The sequence below is a fragment of the Argopecten irradians genome, chromosome 14 (genome assembly GCF_041381155.1).
Source record: "Argopecten irradians isolate NY chromosome 14, Ai_NY, whole genome shotgun sequence".
Taxonomy (NCBI): domain Eukaryota; kingdom Metazoa; phylum Mollusca; class Bivalvia; order Pectinida; family Pectinidae; genus Argopecten; species Argopecten irradians.
The window spans coordinates 25,280,574-25,302,412 of record NC_091147.1 but is presented as its reverse complement, the minus strand read 5'-3'; the positions used below and the strand labels follow the sequence as shown (position 1 = coordinate 25,302,412).

The following is a 21,839-nucleotide window of genomic DNA, read 5'->3' as shown; positions in this document are numbered from 1 at the left end:
TAGGTCACATCACCAGATATTGGGGGACATTGTAGAAATGTATGCTTCTGATGCACCAAACACCAACAACATGAACTCCTTCACCCCTGAAGACAAATTTAGGCTCTTCTAAGAAACAGGATAGACCAGTCCATTATGACATTTCAGGGGTGAATGAGTAAAGTCATTGACCCCTGAAAATTCATAATGAACTCTTCTTGCTTTAGAATTAGAACAGTTTAAATGTGTTCTCAGGGATGAATGAGTTTAGCACATTTTTTTAAATAATCTTTTTTCCTTTAATAACAAGAATTGTACCGGTTTTAATAGGATGGAGGGAATTTATTAGGAGTGCTGAAAGAAACCCAGAGTTGTTGGAGTAAAATCACAGAACTAAATATTCAGTACCTAACAACTGACCAATCGGGGCATAAAACTCGTAGCCAAGAGATTTATGGGTCTAGTAGTGAAAATTAACAGACATTTATATTATTGGGCTAAATCTGCACCTTATATGGTCGTAAACATGACAAAAACCAGACAATATTTATATCAGGACAAATCGTTGAAAGATTTGGATTCAGGAGTCGCTCCTCTCCAAGGCTTTAGACTTCCTACAGCTACACCTCCCAATATGTTTCTCATGTAACATCTGATTTTAAATTCAGATCCACAACTTTGTGTACAAATTTGATTTCTGTATCAAAATAAGAAAAAAATTATCTGAAGATAATCTTATTTCAAGTGCATCATTCCAGATGGTTCTCATCATTCTATTTGGCTCTGCATACTAAAACTGAAATCAACGGAGATATTTTTTCCCTCGACAAATTTCTTTTGATGTGATTCCATTGAGAAATAAATCACATTGATTTGAAACGAAGAAATGAAGCCCAGGTGTGACAATAAAGTTACATTATATAACAGTCATGAGAGTGAATTTCCACAGAAAAGCCGTGGTTTTGCAACAGACAATAAATGTAATGTATCAATATTGAGTCATCCTGTACATCTCATCAGGTATCGTAATCAGACGACATCTCCCGGATAAAACCTGTCAGAATCGCAACAAATTTAAAAGGTTACCATGGCGACAGTTTCTACACGATCAGCAGTATTTCTGTATATCACGTTACCGTCTGCTTGTAGAATCATCATATTGGACTTCGCTCATAAAGCGCAACATTGATGACCGGTGACAATGGCTAACGCAGAAGTACAAATTGATTCCACTCCCAACAAGATCGCGCGACAGATGTCAAATGAAGACGCAGGGTCTCGCTGTTGTGTATCCGGAAGAGAGTTCAACATTCACTATTAATAAGCTTGTCCACGATTAGCTTCATTCTCATATTAAAAGCCAAAGTAGAATAAGGAACATGAGTAATGCGTGGCACATTTGCAGCTTTTATGTTGGGTATGAGTGGGGTTATATTACTTGTCTGGCTGGCTAACGGCTTATCCGGTGAAATAGGGGATGAGAGAGATCGTTGTCACTGATGATCATGACACAAAGATTTCAGACATTTACTGAATTCCAATAATGGAAATGCTGACATCCAATCTAGCAAAGACATCATCAAAATGAATAATCAGGTCTCTTTACACAAATGTAACATTTCTATCTTTAAAGAAATAATTTAATATCTTTTTTAGATTGTGTCTCCAAATGAAAAGAAAACTTAAATTAAAAAGATTATACACATGTATTCACTTTCTGATCTGTACCCAAATATAAAGAATACCGTCCCCACAAAATGATCAATTTGATTGTCCAAAAACTTCTGAAACCAAATTCTGAAATATCTTTACTGTAAAAGAAAACATGCAAGTTATTTCCCTATTTTTAAAATCTGGAGAAGCATATGGTTCTATTTCTCTATCATTTGAATACCTCTCTTAAACAAACAAAAAAATTCACACATGCGTTGCCATACACTACCAGAACAAGACTACTTCTGAAAGATATATACAAGTATTTGTATGATATACATGCTACTGAATAGTACTGAATCTCGTCCATCAACATGTCGAGACAACATTTACTGCCACACATATTCCCTGAAACACCAGTACCAAGCACGTATAAATCTAATACCAATGACAAATTCTTTCTTCAGTGCAGTAAGGTCCAAAACCAATATTGCCTAACATTTAAGCCTGAGAAATGTCAGACAAAAAATCATTTTCCATGAAATGCTTTTCAGCATGGAACAAATATTTGGCTGCCAACAACACAACGTGAAAATGAGGCTTGGTTCCGCAATTAGATTGTGACACATCAGCAGAGCTCCGCCTTGACGAATACCAGAGACCTTCATCTGAACACGGAAGATGTATATCGTCCTCGACGTTGTCATAGAATTAACACTCAAACACATTATGTCACTGAAACAAATCTAGCTCTATCTAAAATGTCGCTTCAGACAAGGAAGCAGATTATGTAGATTTGGATAAATCATGTAAGAAATTTAATTTGAAAATCAATGAACACTAGGCGATTAAAGATTGAATATCGACAAATTTTGATGAATATCAACAATACTTAATTTTGAAATTGACTATCAGAAATTTTTAAAGGCGTCTAGGTTGAGTACCAGGTATATCCAAAATAAGGACAAATAAATATATAATAACATTGACATCTTGATAATCCAAAAAATGCTTCTGATGCAAATCTGAAATAAAATTTTCATCAAAATCTTTAAAGAAAAAAAAAAAAAAGACAGAATTTTTAAGGATATCAACAATTCTGTCATGTGCGATTACGTTTTTAACTACACGTATGTCCTTCATGAAATACTAAATATCTGACAGATGACCAAAAGCTTATATCCTAACATTATAGATGTCAGACATCAAAATGTTTTAAAGCTTTTTGAGGACTGAGATTCCATTAAGTTATACATTTCATTGCTTGTGGACTTCTTTGTCATTTGGGACCTTAGAAAAGAGGTATTACTAAGCAGATTGTCTTTACTACCTCTGTATAAAGACAATCTGCTTAGTAATACCTCTTTTCTAAGGTCCCAAATGACAAATTCCATGATTAAACCTGTGTATACAGACCACCTGGGTATAAAGATTATTCCCCCTCTGTTCTTTAGGTGGTTATATATAGACAGGTATGACTTTACTTCAAGCATTACCCATACCTGTAGGTTACCTGCACTTTCTATGTTCATTACATGAAGATGGGCAATGAACCCAATTAGTCAGGTATCCGAAAAACCAATATGTGCTATCAGTAATTAATTTGTTCACAGTTAGAGCAAAGTGAACCTGTTTGTTTATTATACAGCTAGATTACATTACAACAGCAGTAGATGATTCCCAGGAACAACCTCGTTAATAAGTCGTCAAGTAAAACCTAATTACGCTGTTAATTAATAATTAATCAGAAACATGTCCCTGTTGTTGACAACTTCATACTTTTAACATAAAACCTAGTTACAATTAGACTTGGTTAATTTGTGTGGGCTGTAACAGCTTTGATTAGCTGGGAGAGGCACAGATCTCTTAAAATGTTGAATGTGAGATCTCCTACAATGTTGAATGTGAGATATCCTACAATGTTGAATGTGAGATATCCTACAATGTTGAATGTGAGTTCTCCTACAATGATGAATGTGAGATATCCTACATTGATGAATGTGAGATATCCTACAATGTTGAATGTGAGATATCCTACAATGTTGAATGTGAGATCTCCTACAATGTTGAATGTGAGATATCCTACAATATTTACAGTCAGTGGTGAATTGATAGTATAAACCCGTTGATTTCAACCAAAGGCTACTCAACTTTATTTCTCGATAAATTGAGTATATCACGCGCAATTTGGAGCCGCGCGGATGAATTTATGATGGTCCAAATCAGAAACTTTTGGTGTTTTCAGTACCGAACGTACGTTCGATGAACATGTACATGTATCAAAATAGGTTTGAACACATATATACATGTACGTGTGTAAATACAAATGTAGAAAAGCTACATCGTTTATGTTACTACCGTACCTCTTTGAGCAATGCCTCCGTGCGTATGATAAATAAACAATGTTGTACAATGTACAGTTTTGCACATTCCGATGACGTCGCAATGTTTACATGTTGTGTGTCGGTGAGTCTGTGTTGTTCGCTACAACATTGAACATGTAGATCTACATCCTATTTGTATTTTTAACATCTTTGGTTGTACGCAAATGGATAAGATATGTCAGGACAACATCAGTCTTTGAGTTGCATAAGTTTAACCAAAACGACCTAGCACGATAATGCATTTTTGTTCGCCTGTACGTTATCTACTGTGAATCGGCGAGAGTAGGCCTTACATACACAATGTACGTTTGGGTGTTTCGAAATATCAATGAAACGGAATCCTACAATTGTAGCTTAACAATACTTGTAATAGATATCTCTAATATTTATTGAAGTGTTTGAAACAACAATATAAATATAAGCTAACATTTTGAGAGCGGTAAACGTTTACAGTACTTAGTGGGCCTACCTGTGTTTGTACATATTCCTCGAAACGACGTCCGATACATTCCAAAATCCGGAAATAATGACATGGAACTATTTAAACATCCGTGTATTCAAGTAATTTCAAACGTGAACTGATTAAGTAGAACTCAAGTGATCACAAAATTGAAGAAACTCTCTGTTTGTCACACCTCCTTGACACAGGCGGTTTGAATCGGACGCCGCGTCACAACTACGATAAATATCCTGCCACGTTAGGCCTATGAATTGTGTAAGCGTGTGTAATCAAACGAAGTAAAAGATAAAACTTAAGTGCTTTGCACCATGGTGTTTTTAACAACAGATAAATAAAACGAGTTATAGTTTCATACCCGGAAATCCCCAGATATATGCTTCATGAGACGGAACTCATTTTATTTGTATGTTCATTGATAAATTGGCGGGAATTTCCGCCACTTCGAGTGGCTGTTCCAAATGCCTGTCGGAACCAAACGATATAATTCAATTTTAGTCTTATAAATGCCATAAACACTATTAAGGGTAAATTTTGAGCTATGAAAATAATACTTAAGACTGTAAATATAAGGATTAAAGTCTCTTTCTGGTGGTTCTATCGAAGGATAAAGTTGAGTAGGGTATCGATATTTGTTTCATGGACCGCTTCGCGGTCCATTCCAAATATCGATACCCTACTCAACTTTATCCTTCGATAGAACCACCAGAAAGAGACTTTAATCCTTAAATGATGAATGTAAGTTCTCCTACAATGATGAATGTGAATGTTGAATATTAGATCTCCTACATTGGTGAATATGAGTTATCCTACAATGTTGAATAAAAGATCTCCTAGAATGTATAATATGCAATATCTTACAGTGTTGAATATTAGATCTTCTGCAATATGAATGTCAGATATCCTAACACCGTTCAATATAAGATCTACTACAGTGTTGAATATGAGATCTAGACTCCTACAGTGTTGAATATTAAAAAATGATATTTTTATTAAAGTGGTCGCTAAGGCAAGTTTTTGGGTCAGGTCTATTTAATGTCTGTTAGTTTTATGAAGGCATGCCAGGTTTAAGAGATTGAGGTAAGTCAGAGTACCCAGAGAAACACCACAAACCAACAGGTGAGTACCTAACACCATGCCCACATGGGTTTCCAGTATTAGCCAAAGGTTAAGGGCTAGCCACCATAACCCCTGTCCGAGTGAGAATGAGAAACATATACACTATCATTGTCTTAATTAAATGTGAGTGTATTGGATTTGTAGAACCATTCCATTCACTTCATATTCAACTCAACGCATTGGAGCTGAATCCAAAATCCAAAAAATCCCATTTGTTCACATTACACTTCAAATGCACAAGCCAGTCAAGCAACTCTTTGGACTGGTTAAATTTCATTTGTATCAAATCAATGTCTGTTTTGGAGCAAATTCCATAGAAATAACATTGAATTACTTTCATATATTGAAAGTTCAATAAACCAGAAAAGTTGTTACTGATCTAATTTGCCAAGATTTCCCCGAGGAGACGTAAAGTTTGATTTCTACATTCCACTTACATGTAACTTACACCACAGCGTTACCCATATACTACGATTGAGATGATAGCATGTCTGTGATATCACTTACAAAGAATCCCATCACAAAATAGCTGCCAAAAACTCCCAACATCCTGCCTTTCCTTTTAAGATATATATCCATATCAGGTGAGTTATCTCCCCTGTTACATAAGAGTGCTCCCCCTTGACTCATTATCTTAACCGTGTGGTTGATTATCTCCCTTTACATATTTGAGTGTTCCCTCTTGTCTAACCATATCTGGATCACATACCGCCAGTTGAATGTCTTTTTCATGGTTTTCACTCAGTACTTCAGCTATCAAACTTCAAAGAACCGATTAAATCAAATTAAATGCAGTATATTTTCTGTCAAAATGTGACTTAAAGTACTGACAAATAAATGAAAATACTCTTATAGAATTATTATCCTAATTCAGCTGTAATATTGATAATTAAACAAACAGGACAAAGCCAAAAGAGAATGTAACTGAGAGACAGCGAGGAAGAGAAATGAAAGAAAAGGTGAGGAAAAGTAAAGAGAAAGAAAGGGAGAGAAATGAAAGAGAAAAAGGGAAACAGAACAGAAAATAATTAAAGAACATGCTTAAAACTAAAGGAGAGTAAAGGGAAAAAAACCTAAAAATACATAAAAGAAATTAAATATTAGATTAGATGGGGTGTGATGTAACAGGACAGACGTGATGAATAGAGAGATGAGGATTGGAGATAGAAGGAGAGAGAGAAAGAGAGAGAGAGGAAAAAGAGATTAAAGGTTGGGTGGTGTAGTTTGAACTTAATGCTGGAAAATGTGGTACACTGAAGATTCAAAATACGGCGGAAATAACCACCTAAAAGTACACATGTCTACCTACCATTAACCAAAGTGAGACTATAGAAACATATCACTAATGTACGGCCAGAGACTAGGTCGTATCCAATTCATGATAGAATGCTGAGAGAACCAATCGTTTTAAAGTTCATGGAAATAAAGACACAATTTTCTACAATTGTTTCCAACCAAATCAATAAAGAGAATAGACACCCTACATCTACAATACAGAGCTGATAGACACCTTAATCAAGAGAGCATTAAAGGCCCATTACCTTTCCGAAATAAAAAATTTAAAGTTTCTTAAAACAATAGTCACATAAGAAAATATATATCAGTGGCTTAAGATCAGGTTACAACATCCATTATTTTCCGAAACAAAAAGTTTCTTAAAATCAAAAGTAACATAAGAAGATATATATTGATGACTTGAGATGAGATTACAACACCAAACAGACTTTCTGCATAATCTTTGTTATGAGTTTGCCTTCTGGTGCAGTGATAGTCCAGTGATGCTACGTAATTAGGATGGTTGCGAGAAAAATAAGACGACCCACATTATGAAAATTAAACATTTATTTTAATTAAATTATGTACAGAAGGTGATGATCAATATAGTAGTATAACAAACAGTGAGCTGATAACTTTTACGACTTTTACAAAATTATCAATCTCATTTTACACTGCCATTTTAAAAATCAAAATCTGTTTCGGAAAGATAGTGGACCTTTGAATGTCCTTCTACAACACTGATGTACTTGTGTAGCACTTCAAAAGTTCGCTTGGTTTCCTTTTCTTTGTTAAATTGTTCTACGTACATCTTTTTTTAATTTCACATATGATATGCTCATTTTTATCTGACCTGGGGGTTATTCAATCTAGAGCACTATTCTATCTACTAAGAAAAGTAGTTTTATTATTATATGAAAGTATTGATTTCTGGAATGCCTTCTAAAAATGAGAAAATTAAAACCCTGCACTTAACATCAGAAAACCAATTTAAAAAAATGTGACAAGTTCATTTCAGTTTGGTAATTCTAAACCTGTTACCGATAGCTCTTCAAACTTTGACTAGACGAAGCAATACAATCTCATGATGTATTTGTTTGAAACTTTCTTTTCATGGTTTAACTGCTGTTTTGTATTGGTGACATTATATATTGAGAGTGAGTTAAGTATGACAAAGTTATCTCCCTTATTTGCTATAACTGGTCAAGGAGAAAAGAGTTGTCTCCCTTTCTGATTTCTTATCCCATAGACCATTTTTTATCTCATTTTGATGATTTAAAGGTGAATTTGACTAAATCTGTGTATTGATGATGTTATTTACATGAATAGTCACGTAATTTCAGCTTTTACCATATACTTTGACTTATCCCAGTGTTCAAGTTAAGACTTGAATATAAGTGGAATATTTAGTCGGAACCAACAAAATTCCTGGAATTTCCATCTTTTCCATATTTATATGAATGTACCAATTATCTAAACCAGGAAATCCATATCAGCACATATATTTCATTAACATGGTTTTGACATCCTGTATTAAAAAAATTCTCTATTCACAGATTCCTGTTTATTCACAGATTCATGTTTTTTCACAGATATCTGTATATTTACAGATTTCTGTATATTCACATATTCCCCTATTCACAGATTCCTGTACAATCACATATTTCTGTATATTCACAGATTCCTGTATATTCACAGATTTCTGTATATCCATAGATTCCTGTATATTCACAGATTTCTCTATTCACAGATTTCTGTATATTCACATATTTCTGTATGTATACTCACAGATTTTCTGTATATTCACAGATTTCTGTATATATAATCACAGATTTCTGTATATTCACAGATGACTCAATTCTATTAACAGATTCCTGTATATCCTGTATTTACAGATTCCATGTATATTCATACAATCCTGCGTACACAGAGCCCAATATTTCATTATTTGCAAATATACGTTCTGTAATTGTAGAAAGTTCTCATAGGATAAAAGTTGTAAAGACACTGATAGCTGAAAGAAATATGAACACATGAACACGAAAATCAAGGGAGATTATCCCAAAAAATGGGAGATAACTCGCACAAACAATAAACACACAAGGGAGACAACTCTCACATACAAAACAAATCAGGAAAGACAATTGTAACATTCAAGGGAGAAAACTCACAATCAAGGGACTTAACCCTTGATACAAAATGATGTAAATGGTACTCACATTTAATAGTGCATGTAGTTTTGTATCTTGGAATACTTTTTCTATGAGGTCGGTTTCTGTATCGTTGCAGTCTGTGAGGCACTGGATTTCCTCGAGGGAGTCGAGGACCTGTGACACAGCTCCTTAGACAAAACAGAAGGTTTTACCTTAGCCCTGGTCATACATATAGGGTTCAATAATATAAAACTGTATTGATCTAAAATCAAACCAATGATTTAGAGACTGAATAAACTGAAAACTTCCTGAGAGAGAGTGACCTTGACACCTATGAAATTGAAGCATACATAATAAAATGCAGAGATTAAGTAAACTTAATTGAAATGTTCATATTGAATGAATATAGCGGGTGAACTTGAAACCTACCTGTAGAAGTAATTTCTTCATTTAGATCGGGAGGATCATTGTAAAATGACAACCATTTTGAGCTAGATACAGCTGCCATTATTGCACCCTGTAACAAATCATATACATATTATTTATAAGGTTAGAAGTTTAAGTATTACTAAAAAAAATTCTTTCTTTGGGCCCTGTAATCTACAAGATATAAGAATTATGAATATCAAATATGAATGAGATAGAATATGAAACATTGTAACATGCCCCACTTCCTTTCAGTTATACAAGTATTTTAAGTTGATTTTCTAAATTTTTACCTTTAATTTCCGTCGGGCGTTAAATTTTCTTAATTCATCTACTGTTTCATGAAGATGTGTTTTTGGCACTTGTCCTCTCGCCTGGATAAGGAAACAAAATGTTACAATTAACACAATCATGTTATACAACACATAATGTACTTGATAAGATTCATATTGTCTCTCGTAATTTAAACCTATTTCTGGAGTTGTTCAAACTAAAGGAAAGCTCCAATATCATATCACATATTTTGCTTGAAGGTGCAGTAAAATATGGTTACAACAAACTTCTGAAATTACTTCATTATAAACATGAATTTGTTGTAAGTGTGTTCATTATAAACATGAATTTGTTGTAAATGTGTTCATTATAAACATGAATTTGTTGTAAGTGTGTTCATTATAACCATGAATTTGTTGTAAGTGTGTTCATTATAACCATGAATTTGTTGTAAGTGTGTTCATTATAACCATGAATTTGTTGTAAGTGTGTTCATTATAACCATGATTGTTGAAAGTGTGTTCATTATAACCATGCATTTGTTGTAAGTGTGTTCAATTATAACCATGAATTTGTTGTAAGTGTTCATTATAACCATGATTGTTGTAAGTGTGTTCATTATAACCATGCATTTGTTGTAAGTGTGTTCATTATAACCATGCATTTGTTGTAAGTGTGTTCATTATAACCATGATTGTTGTAAGTGTGTTCATTATAACCATGCATTTGTTGTAAGTGTGTTCATTATAACCATGATTGTTGTAAGTGTGTTCATTATAAACATGATTGTTGTAAGTGTGTTCATTATAACCATGCATTTGTTGTAAGTGTGTTCATTATAACCATGATTGTTGTAAGTGTGTTCATTATAACCATGATTGTTGTAAGTGTGTTCATTATAACCATGATTGTTGTAAGTGTGTTCATTATAACCATGCATTTGTTGTAAGTGTGTTCATTATAACCATGATTGTTGTAAGTGTGTTCATTATAACCATGATTGTTGTAAGTGTGTTCATTATAACCATGCATTTGTTGTAAGTGTGTTCATTATAACCATGATTGTTGTAAGTGTGTTCATTATAAACATAAATTTGTTGTAAGTGTGTTCATTATAACCATGATTGTTGTAAGTGTGTTCATTATAACCATGCATTTGTTGTAAGTGTGTTCATTATAAACATGCTTTTTACTCTACATCTATCAATTAATTCTGCCTTATCAGTCAACAGTAAAAAACTATTTTCCTTGAGGTGTTTGGACCAAACCAATGAACTGCCTGAGCGACACCCTTACATCTTCTTTTTCACAATTTCAGAAAATCAAATTTCCACAAATGGAAATTTTGTTAATTGAGGATAAAAGAATCTGCTTCTTTTATTTTGACACAATTTCAGAAAATCTAATTTCCACAAATTAAAATTTTGTTAGTTAATGTGAAAAGAACATTTTCATAATAAATCGGCAAGTAATACACAACTTGAATTTTTCGCAAATCAAATTTTTTGCATCCTCATTATCATCCCCGGATCTTGATGAAATAAGTTAGAGCGCAAAAATATCATCACAAAATGAACAGCTATGCTATGTATTACAGGCATCATTTATTTCAGTAAATACATACCCTGATCCACGGATGGTTTAAGGCTTCTTCTATTGATATACGTTTTTCTGGATCTGTTTCCAGTAATTTGTGAACTAAATCTTTTGCATAATTTGATAATTGTAACCATTGTTTTCTCATCTGAAATAAAAAAGAATAAAATATCATTAGAGTTATCTCCCTTTAATAGGAAAAAAAATCATTAATTTGACCATTATTTTATTATCCAAAGAAATACAATAATATGGGTAATCAATATTACTTGACAAATAGCTTTTCATCCTAATCTTCATATGAATTCTAAAATAGAACTATATTAAAACATGGATGTTGAAAATCAAGATCTAAAAGTAATTTTTTCCACTCTATCATTTTGTTTTCAAGAATGTTAAATTCAAACACAATACCAGTCAAAACAAAACAAACAGAATCTAGTAGATATTTTACAAGTCATACTTATCTGATTTCTGCCTGTGCTTTGGTTGTTAAAATGTGAGCTGTGCTATCTGGTCTATATCTACATGCATGCTTACCCGTTATTATCAAACTTTTAAAATGGCAAACATCATCGCATTAGAATTTTTTTTTCAATCTAATGTTCAATGGAACCAATATTACAGTCTGAGACTACAATTATCTTTTAGCACAACTTATCTAGTTGAGTGAATGTAATGTTAAAGTATCATTTCAACTGTCGTCTACAGCCTTTATATCATGGGGTTAAGTTAATAAGATTGAATACAATGTAGTATTATGGACAACATGATGGATTTTCTAATTGGTTATTCAGGAATTGGTTATTCAGGAATAGCATGGAACATAGCACAAAGTTCAACATGGAACATAGCACAAAGTTCACCCTTTCTCAAAACTTCATACATCTACGGATATACTTTTGTTACCAGATCATTTTTTTATAAAACAAGGGACATAACTCTGTCATCTTTATCTGTTGCTATTGGAAGAACTCAATTCTCTGTATAGATACTAAGTGAGGAATGTATACAACAATTGTTTGTAGAAGACATTTAAAGGTGTTTTAAGTTCTTATGCTTTAATTAACTCATTCACCCCTAAAATTTCAAAATGGACTGGTCTAGTCTTTGATTTAGGAGAGTCTAAATGCGTCTTCAGGGGTGAATGAGTTGACAAAGAAATGTAGTAGAATGTGCCTGTCTGTGGTGACACGTGAAAAGTGAAGAAAATTTTTTTACAGATCCGTGGAACACATTTACTATTTTTTGAGATCTTGTACAAAGTCATTATTTTTCTTTATAAGTACATCCTATACAGGTCTAGCCACTAGGCCTTTCACAAATGTATGGAACAGAATCTTTTAATTTTATCTACAGATAACATATAATATCAATTCAAGGGGAAATAACTCTGTCATCCTTATATCTGATTCTACATCTGCTAACATGCTGCTGCTAGGAATAAAACTTTAATCATCAGAAACCTTACAAAGGGGAATAACTCTTTCTTCCCTATATCTAATAGAATAAATACAGATGCCTGCAAATTACTGTTAGGTGTATTTTCTACCACAGATGCTCGCCCACTAAATTATGATTTGACAAACAGATGAGGTGTTTCCAACCCCAGCAATCCACATGTCATTAACACTCCTTTTGAGTCTACCATTCCCCCTACCCCATAAATTATTTATCTTATCTTACAAACCATCCCCCTAAACATCACCTACCCTAGAAAACATTTACATACCCCATCCCAACCCCCTCCCGCTATCCCACAGCCATTTTCCTAACCCCACACGACACTCCCTACCCCACAAACCTCCCTCTACCCCCTCCCCAAATAAACTATCCCCCTACCCCATAAGAGTTATAATACCAAACGGGCAAACACCTCCAGTCCTAAAACTAAACATGCAGAATCCCATGCATGGAATCTAGTGCTGATAGACTATATCAAACCATTCTACAAGAAGAACCCTTACATCTGTGACATCTCGAAGAGAAGAATTCTGGGATCTTACATGATAACTGCCCTGGGCGATTTTCTCGAATACATGTTCTTTGGTTCCAACGAAGGGGGGATAACCCCCTAGAAGTATAAACATCATTACGCCACAGCCCCATGCGTCCACCGGCTTCCCGTACGCCTCTCTTCTCACTACCTCAGGTGCCATGTACTGTGGTGTCCCTATACGACCTAAAAACAGAAAATTATTTTGTCAGGTTTAACTCATTCACCCTGAAGACACATTTAGACTCTCCTAAATTAAAGACTAGACCAGTCCATTATGGAATTTTGAGGGTGAATTAGTTAATAAAAAGGACAACTGTAAGAAAGTTGGACAGCTGAAAGTTTTTCGCAATCTTTCTTTTCAAGTTATTTAAATTATTTCATTAAAAACTTTTATAAGAAAATTATTTTTTTTCTGTGGAATTTTTGTTCAGTTGGGACATTTGAAGAACTTTTGACATTTTTTTCTGATGGTTTAATTTCTTAATATTTTGTTAATTTTCATTATATTTTTTTCTTCATAGATATTTTATTTTTTATATCCATTTTTCTATCAAATGATTATCAAATATTATGTTTTCATGTTAGCTTTGTGTGTCTTGATAAAAGGGCAGATCACGTCGAAAATTTGAGAAAATCTTTGTCCACATGATTGGAATCACTTCTTTGTCCCAAATAATTATCAAGAAAAATACACAAATATTTCAAAATGTTTTGGGTAGGAATTCAAAGAAGCACTAGCAGAATGAAGCATTCTATAGATTTCTATAAGGAAATATTTAACGTTACATTGTCAAGGGAGATAACCCTTGATAAACTAAACAATGTGGGTCTAAATGGTGCTCTTCAACCTAAGTACAAAATATTGGTGCAGCAAATAAACCTAATCATGTATTTAGTCATATTTAAACAACCCTGATTCAATTGATGATCTAAACCAGTTGAAAAGCATCAGATAAAGAATTCAACTATATTACTCATGCAATAGTCTAGATCATAGCATGGATGCTAATCAAATTATGTAAAATGCTTCATATATTTCAATAAACCATAACCTTTAGCATATTAGTACAGTCAAACCTGTTATATAGGATACCTCTATACAAAGGACACCTGTCTAAAAAGGAGAGATTCATCAACCCAATTTGGTGCAGATGACTTTGTAGTTGACCTGTTTAAAGGACACCTGTCTATAAAGGACACCTCTATACAATGGATACCTGTCTATAAAGGACAACTGTCTATAAAGGACACTCTATACAAAGGACACCTGTCAAAAAAGGACAGATTAATCAATCCCATTTGGTACAATTGACTTATAGTTGACCTCTATTTAAGGGCACCTGTCTATAAAGGTCATATCTATAGAAATGACACCTGTCTATAAAGGACACCTTTCTATAAGGGATTTTTTTAAAAGTTCGTTATACAGGTTTGACTGTATTTATTAGTAAAGCATTTTGTTGCTGTTAATTTCAGTTAAAAACTGTTAAAACCCCAAACCAATTAATTAGTCTTAAATGATGCAATACATTTAATTAGTTTGAATGATTTTTAGTTGTTTGATATGAATGGCATATTCATAAGTTTGATATATCACTCTCACAATGCAAGAGAAAAGCAAGTGGCCCAATTGCCTTAAACCACAGTCTTCCAATTACCTTGAGCACCATGGCAAATTATTTTTGAAGACTTATTACCACCAATTTTAAGCTCATAGAACTGCGGAAACTTTTCAAATGGGTTTTTCAAGAGTCCATATTGGATTTTTGAGGGTAAAATATGACAATTGTGGCACATTATCAGTCCAAATGATTTGAGAAGAAGTTTGAAACATCAAAAAGTTCATGGACAGTAGCACACTGATCGAGGTGAACGGTACACAACAACAGGCGATCAAAGCGCAAAGACAAAATATCATTCTGAATTTTTGGGTTAAAAGACCTAATTCCACTCATGATACACATATCAGCAACGATTACAAATCACACAGACACAAATACAGATTACATGATGCAACACAAGGTAGTCATGGTGATATAAATGCGAAACTAAAGCTATGAAAACTACAACAGACGGTGAGATGAATACGAAACTAAAGCTATGAAAACCACAACACAAGTAGACTGGATTACCTGCCGTAGTTTTTCTACTCTCCGCTAGGCTTCACACCAAAAATACAGTTAATTAGTATTTATGAACCCAGCCTAGCGGAGAGAATTGGTACTAAGACAGGTAATACAGTCTGCAACACATGGTGAGATGAATATGAAATTACAGCTATGGAAACTACACCATATATTCAATGTTTCTATGAAACTAAATGATGATTATATGTAAAGCGACTAAATCTTACCAACTACATCATTTCTTAAGTCAACGACAGGATCCAAGCCAAAGTGGATATCCTCCTCTGGAAACCGGGGTAAACAACAACATCAAACACAAACAACAACAAGACAGAAAGCATAGGAATGGACTACCTGGGTCACATGGCATTGGCTCAAAAGTTCTTGTCAATTTCAATTAAGAATTTGGAAAAATATTTCTTATCTTGTTATTGATTAATTTGTAAATAACTGAATGTAAAATCAAGGGTAATTGTGATGCAGTTTTCATATTTTTTTCTGTATTTTGTAAACGATGGGCCAATGGAAATGAGTACATAAATATCTTTTGCTGCAAAAACAAGGGGACATAACTCTGATAGTCTAGCAGCATATCTGTATAACTACAGCAGTGACAGAGCTACAGTTGGACATAGCTCCACAATGGTGGGTTCTAACTCCGATGTGACCCAGATAGTACAATCCACAAGATCAAAAGTCAGGCAAAGGAAAGAAAAATTTAAAAAAATTTGTAATATACAGTCAAACATCATTAACTCATTATCAATTAGACCATGGTGAAAATACGAGTTCTGCAAGTATTTGAGTTGAGTGTTCTTGAGAAGATTGGTCAGGCTCAATGATACAGGGTATTCAAGTTTATGAGTTAATGCATGCAGGCCAACTGTATTTTAACAGGTCACACCAGTTTCTATTTCACCATAAATAAATAACACTGTCATTTATGAGCAAGATATGCCCATATTGGGACCAGAGAAGCGAAAAATGCAGACAAATTCAATTTTCTTTTAAAGAAATTAACTTCTTTCTTTCTAATGAAAGTGTAACTTTAAAAAAAATTTGATATTTCGAGACAAAATACCTGCAAAGCTTTTATTTTTTTTTAACAAATTACAAAATTCTTCAAAAACAGTATAGACCCTGGTGTGACCTAAGAATGTAACAAATAACATTCAATAACCCTCATTTTTATTGGATAGTATTCATCTTTGATATAATGTGGCGACAAAATCTTTTTCATGGATATTATATGAATACAAGAGGCCCAGAGGGCCTGTATCGCTCACCTGGTTTGTAATGCCAAGTAATGTTCTGAATACAGGTTCATTGTTTCTTTTCTGAAGGAATTTGAATATTTACCTCTAAATTCCCTATTGGGCCCCACCCCTCCTGCCCCCAGGGGGTCAGAGCCAAAATTTATACAAATTCTGTTCGCCTTCCCCCAAGGATGTTTGTGGCCAAATTTGGTTACAATCCATGTAGAACTCTAGGACAAGTAGCGATTTATAGGATTTACCTCTATTTCCCCTATTGGGCCCCGCTCCTCCTGCCCCCGGGGGGTCAAAGCCAAAATTTATACAAGTTCTGTTCCCCTTCCCCCAAGGATGTTTGTGGCCAAATTCGGTTACAATCCATGCAGAATTCTAGGACAAGTAGCGATTTATAGGATTTACCTCTATTTCCCCTATTGGGCCCTGCCCCTCCTGCCCCGGGGGGGTCAGAGCCGAAATTTATACAAGTTCTGTTCCCATTCACCCAAGAATGTTTGTGGCCAAATTTGATTACATTCCATGCAGAACTCTAGGACAAGTAGCAATTTATAGGATTTACCTCTATTTCCCCTATTGGACCCAGCCCCTCCTGCCTCCGGGGGGTCAGAGCCAAAATTTATACAAGTTCCGTTCCCCTTCACCCAAGGATGTTTGTGGCAAATTTGGTTACAATCCATGTAGAACTCTAGGACAAGTAGCGATTTATAGGATTTACCTCTATTTCCCCTATTGGGCCCCGCCCCTCCTGCCCCGGGGGGGTCAGAGCCGAAATTTATAAAAGTTCTGTTCCCCTTCCCCCAAGGATGTTTTTGGCTAAATTTGGCTACAATCCATGCAGAACTCTAGGACAAGTAGCGATTTATAGGATTTACCTCTATTTCCCATATTGGGCCCCACCCCTCCTGCCCCTGGGGGGTCAGAGCCAAAATTTATACAAGTTCTGTTCCCCTTCACCCAAGGATATTTATGGCCAAATTTGGTCACAATCCATGCGGAACTCTATGACTAGTAGCAATTTAAATTAAATGTTGACGGACAGACGGACGACGGACGCCTCGCCATGACATAAGCTCACCGGCCCTTTGGGCCAGGTCAGCTAATATATGATGTAAATGTTCTTGATCCGATTACAAGTTTCTTTTTTGTTGGTAATATCTGGTCTAATACAAGATCTTGGAAACATGGCATTTTCTACAGATCCAGAAGCTATTGATAAAATACTGCATAAATATTTATGGTACATAATTTTCAAAAAAATCTTCTTTTTTTTTTTTTGCTTCAAATGTGTTTACATGCTGTCTAAGACAAACTTGCCTACCCCCCTCCCTCCCTTTGAATATGTAAGTGAAATACCAACAAAATGCAACAGGATGGGGTGAAAAGATAGGTCAGGACAGAAATGGATGACAACATGAGGCATTCTGGGACAGAGTTTTTCATTGCCACCAGGAAATATTCTACGTCCTAACTCAAGACTATTTTGTTTTCATGTCCATGCTAGTCAAAATCTATACCATAATTTACTGTTTTATAAACTGTTTGATTAGATTAACATAAAGATTAAGTTCAATTAAATTGTGAGTGTCAAAAGATAGGCATGCTTCAGATTACAATAACGTAAAGACATACCAATTATTGTGATAAACTTATCTTTAAGTTCTCCAGAAAAACAAAAGATGTTGCAATTCCATATTTGCATATTGTTGTCTCCCTTGAAGATAGGTATTCACTGTGAAATCACATGTTTACGAGTACAATGTCATATCTTTTTTTCAGAGAAAACAATGTGAATTGAGCTCACAAAATAATGATGTCATATTCGATATCTACTCGCAAGGGCAGGTAACTCTGTAATATGCTAAGATGGAATACCAGAGGGCAAAGATGAATTTAACAGTGTTAAATTACCTGTATATTAAATTGCATGATAAATCTTACAAAATCTTTCTGGAGGACGAAGTTTTGATTCAGTAGATCACAGTAATCAAGATATGTACAGTTGAACCTTGTTCTCATACGACAAAAAGTTTGACTCAAAGTATTGCAGTGATTTGGGCCCAACTTCAAATAACTTTTGTACCATAAGCCCCACTGACAGAGGTACAACTGTAATATTGAGATCATTTCAGTATAATAATTTACTTTTTTCAACATTCTAGCCCTAGGATCATGAAACAGTTTTAGACGTAAGTTTTTACTTCAGCCATTCAAAAATCATGTAACTTTTTGTAATGTTATCTGTGATTGGCTAAGTCTAATCTCAAGACTGTTTTAGTCTTAAGACCATTCCATGATCTTGGGGCCAGAATGCGATAATGGTCAATGCCACACTGTCAAACGACACGGATTCATTCACGATATCAAATAATATTATGACAACACTTATGCTTGGGGTATTAAACAACAAACATGCTGTGTACATTCATTAAAGTCATGCTGAACTATCAATTAGAATAATCTAATTCATATATCTCGTTCTGACCAATTTTGGATGAGAATGTTAACTTAGAGGTACTTTATTTTCTGTTAACCTCAAATTAAGATTTTTTTTCTCACTATTACGATGGGATTATCAGAATTAGAGGCACTTTTCTATTAATCTCAAATCGTTTGTCTTTTGTCTTGAAATCAGCTTCTACATTCTTTATATACAAGTTACTTTGCAAATTTGTCAAACAAAGGTTATAACTTATCGAACTTGTAAACAATACACTACAATAAAATGTTTGCGGAGAATGAAAATAAAGCACAAATACGCATCTTTAAAGTATTTCTACTGCTTCTACTAGAAAAATATTGTTTGCAGCAAATGAAAATTAAGTACAAATTCATGGGACTCCATTTTAAATGCCTCTACACAAAAATAATTTCTTAAGCAATATTCCACATGTGAGTGATATTTCTGCAATTTTTTCTACTGTCACCACTATACCTCCAGACACTAAGCCTGACTCCGGGAGTTGTGTTGCGATCCCGAACCCGCCAAGTTTGACCGGCGCCGAATTTTCTTTGCTAGCTAGAAGGACACAATGTGGCTTGAGATCCCTATGAATGATCCCGTTGGCGTGGCAATACCTCATCGCTTCTAAGATCTGCTTCATGTAGTGACTGAAACACATAACATGATCGGCATTAAAATGGTGGAATCTGGTCAAAACAACAGAATCAGTAACAGCAAAATCAAAGGAAAGAAAGCAGAAGAAGCAGCAACTTTATTTGTTTGTCTTGCATCTTTTTTTTAAACAGCCAAGGTCATTTAAGAACGTTGACTCACCCCTAAAATTTCATGATGGACTAGTCTTGTCTTTGATTTTGAAGAGTCTAAATGTTTCTTCAGGGGTGAATGAGTTTAGGAGGTGGAGGATGTTCAGAGTATTCGGAGAAATACCACCAACCAACAGTCAGTACTTTGCTACTGTCCTACATGGCTTTCTAACTTGCTACCCAGAGGTGGAGGACTTATGGACATGTAATTAGGGCCTATTGAATAATGTAAGGCAGCCATCTTTGATATTTATACCAGGTTTGGGTTTTGGGTTTTATTAGTTTAACGTCCTAAGAAATCATGAACAGCCAGGGTCATGTAAATAAGGATGTGCCAGGTTTGTTGGTGGAGATAAGCCAGAGATCTCAGTGAAAAACCACCAACCAGCTGTCAGTCCCTGGCAACTGTCCCACATGGGATTTGAACACACGACCCAGAGGTTGAGAGTTTGTAGCAATGTTTAAACCGTAAAATAAGAAAGGTTCACAATTTTGTCAGTAATTACTTTGGTAGAATAAATTCATTTCATAAATATTTGCGATTTCTAATTTTAGGTAAACTAGGCAACATTTATTTTCACACAAAAAAGAGTTGTTTACAGTACTTTGCTGCTTTAGGACAATGGTACAGATTATTTGGTGTCAAGAGTATATCTAATTATTGACTGATATAAACCTTAATAAGACTCTAACCTGAACAACAGTTAGATGAATAAATGGACAATAAATCATATTGATTGGCTGTGTTTTGTAGGGATAATATTTTTTCTGCGTGCAGACTGCAATCAAGTTCATTAAGACACATCGCCATCACAGGAAGTTGTAAATAAAGAACAAGAGGCCCAAAGGGCCTTAACGGTCATCTGACTACCTTTGCAATAGTAAAATTAATTATATATGTTGTCACTTTGTCAGGACCACATCAGGATCATTTTCAATTTCTTTCAACAAATTTTATTTCAAACAAGAGGCCCAAGGGCCTTAACATATAAGAAATTAATTAGATATAGTGTCATGGTAGCCATCTTAGATTTGTGATCAACCAGAGATGTAACAATACTTTGTCGGGACCATGTCAGGATCATTTCATGCAAGTTTCAGCCAAATCGCACCGGTAGAACTTGAGAAGAGGTTCAAAATGTGTTTTCAAGATGGCGGCTGTGGCGGCCATCTTGGATTTCGGATCGACCCGAAAAATAACAACACTTTGTCGGGACCATGTCAGGATCAATTGATGCAAGTTTCAGCCAAATCGCACCGATAGAACTTGAGAAGAAGTTCAAGATGTGTTTTCAAGATGGCGGCTGTGGCGGCCATCTTGGATTTTGGATTGATCCGAAAAATAACAACACTTTATCAGGACCATGTTAGGATCATTTCATGCAAGTTTCAGTCAAATTCCACCTGTAGAACTTGAGGAGAAGTTCAAAATGTGTTTTCAAGATGGCGGCTGTGGCGGCCATCTTGGATTTCGGATCGACTCGAAAAATAACAACACTTTATCAGGACCATGTCAGGATCATTTGATGCAAGTTTCAGCCAAATCGCACTGGTAGAACTTGAGAAGAAGTTCAAAATGTGTTTTCAAGATGGCAGCTGTGGCGGCCATCTTGGATTTGGGATCGACCCGAAAAATAACAACACTTTGTCGGGACCATGTCAGGATCATTTGATGCAAGTTTCAGCCAAATCGCACCTGTAGAACTTGAGAAGAAGTTCAAAATGTGTTTTCAAGATGGCGGCTGTGGCGGCCATCTTGGATTTCGGATCGACCCAAAAAATAACAACACTTTGTCAGGTTCATGTCAGGATCTTTTCATGCCAGTTTCAGCCAAATCGCACTGGTAGAACTTGAGAAGAAGTT

The 21,839-nt window shown here is 34.8% G+C and overlaps 1 protein-coding gene across 9 annotated transcripts in view; it reads right to left on the bottom strand.

The window, feature by feature from the left end:
* Positions 1-21,839, bottom strand: part of LOC138307937 (peripheral plasma membrane protein CASK-like) — a 203,639-nt gene that overhangs the window by 119,230 nt on the left and 62,570 nt on the right. For 5 of the 9 annotated variants that reach the window (XM_069248867.1, XM_069248868.1, XM_069248865.1 and 2 more), the window contains exons 5-11: positions 19,644-19,819; positions 15,668-15,724; positions 13,322-13,497; positions 11,344-11,463; positions 9,740-9,820; positions 9,450-9,537; positions 9,087-9,208 (exon numbers count right to left, since the gene is read on the bottom strand). In XM_069248867.1, coding sequence (XP_069104968.1) covers positions 9,087-9,208; positions 9,450-9,537; positions 9,740-9,820; positions 11,344-11,463; positions 13,322-13,497; positions 15,668-15,724; positions 19,644-19,819 — 820 coding nt within the window. The remainder of the gene's footprint in view (positions 1-9,086; positions 9,209-9,449; positions 9,538-9,739; positions 9,821-11,343; positions 11,464-13,321; positions 13,498-15,667; positions 15,725-19,643; positions 19,820-21,839) is intronic. The other 4 variants (XM_069248871.1, XM_069248872.1, XM_069248873.1 and 1 more) reach the window with 2 other exon arrangements.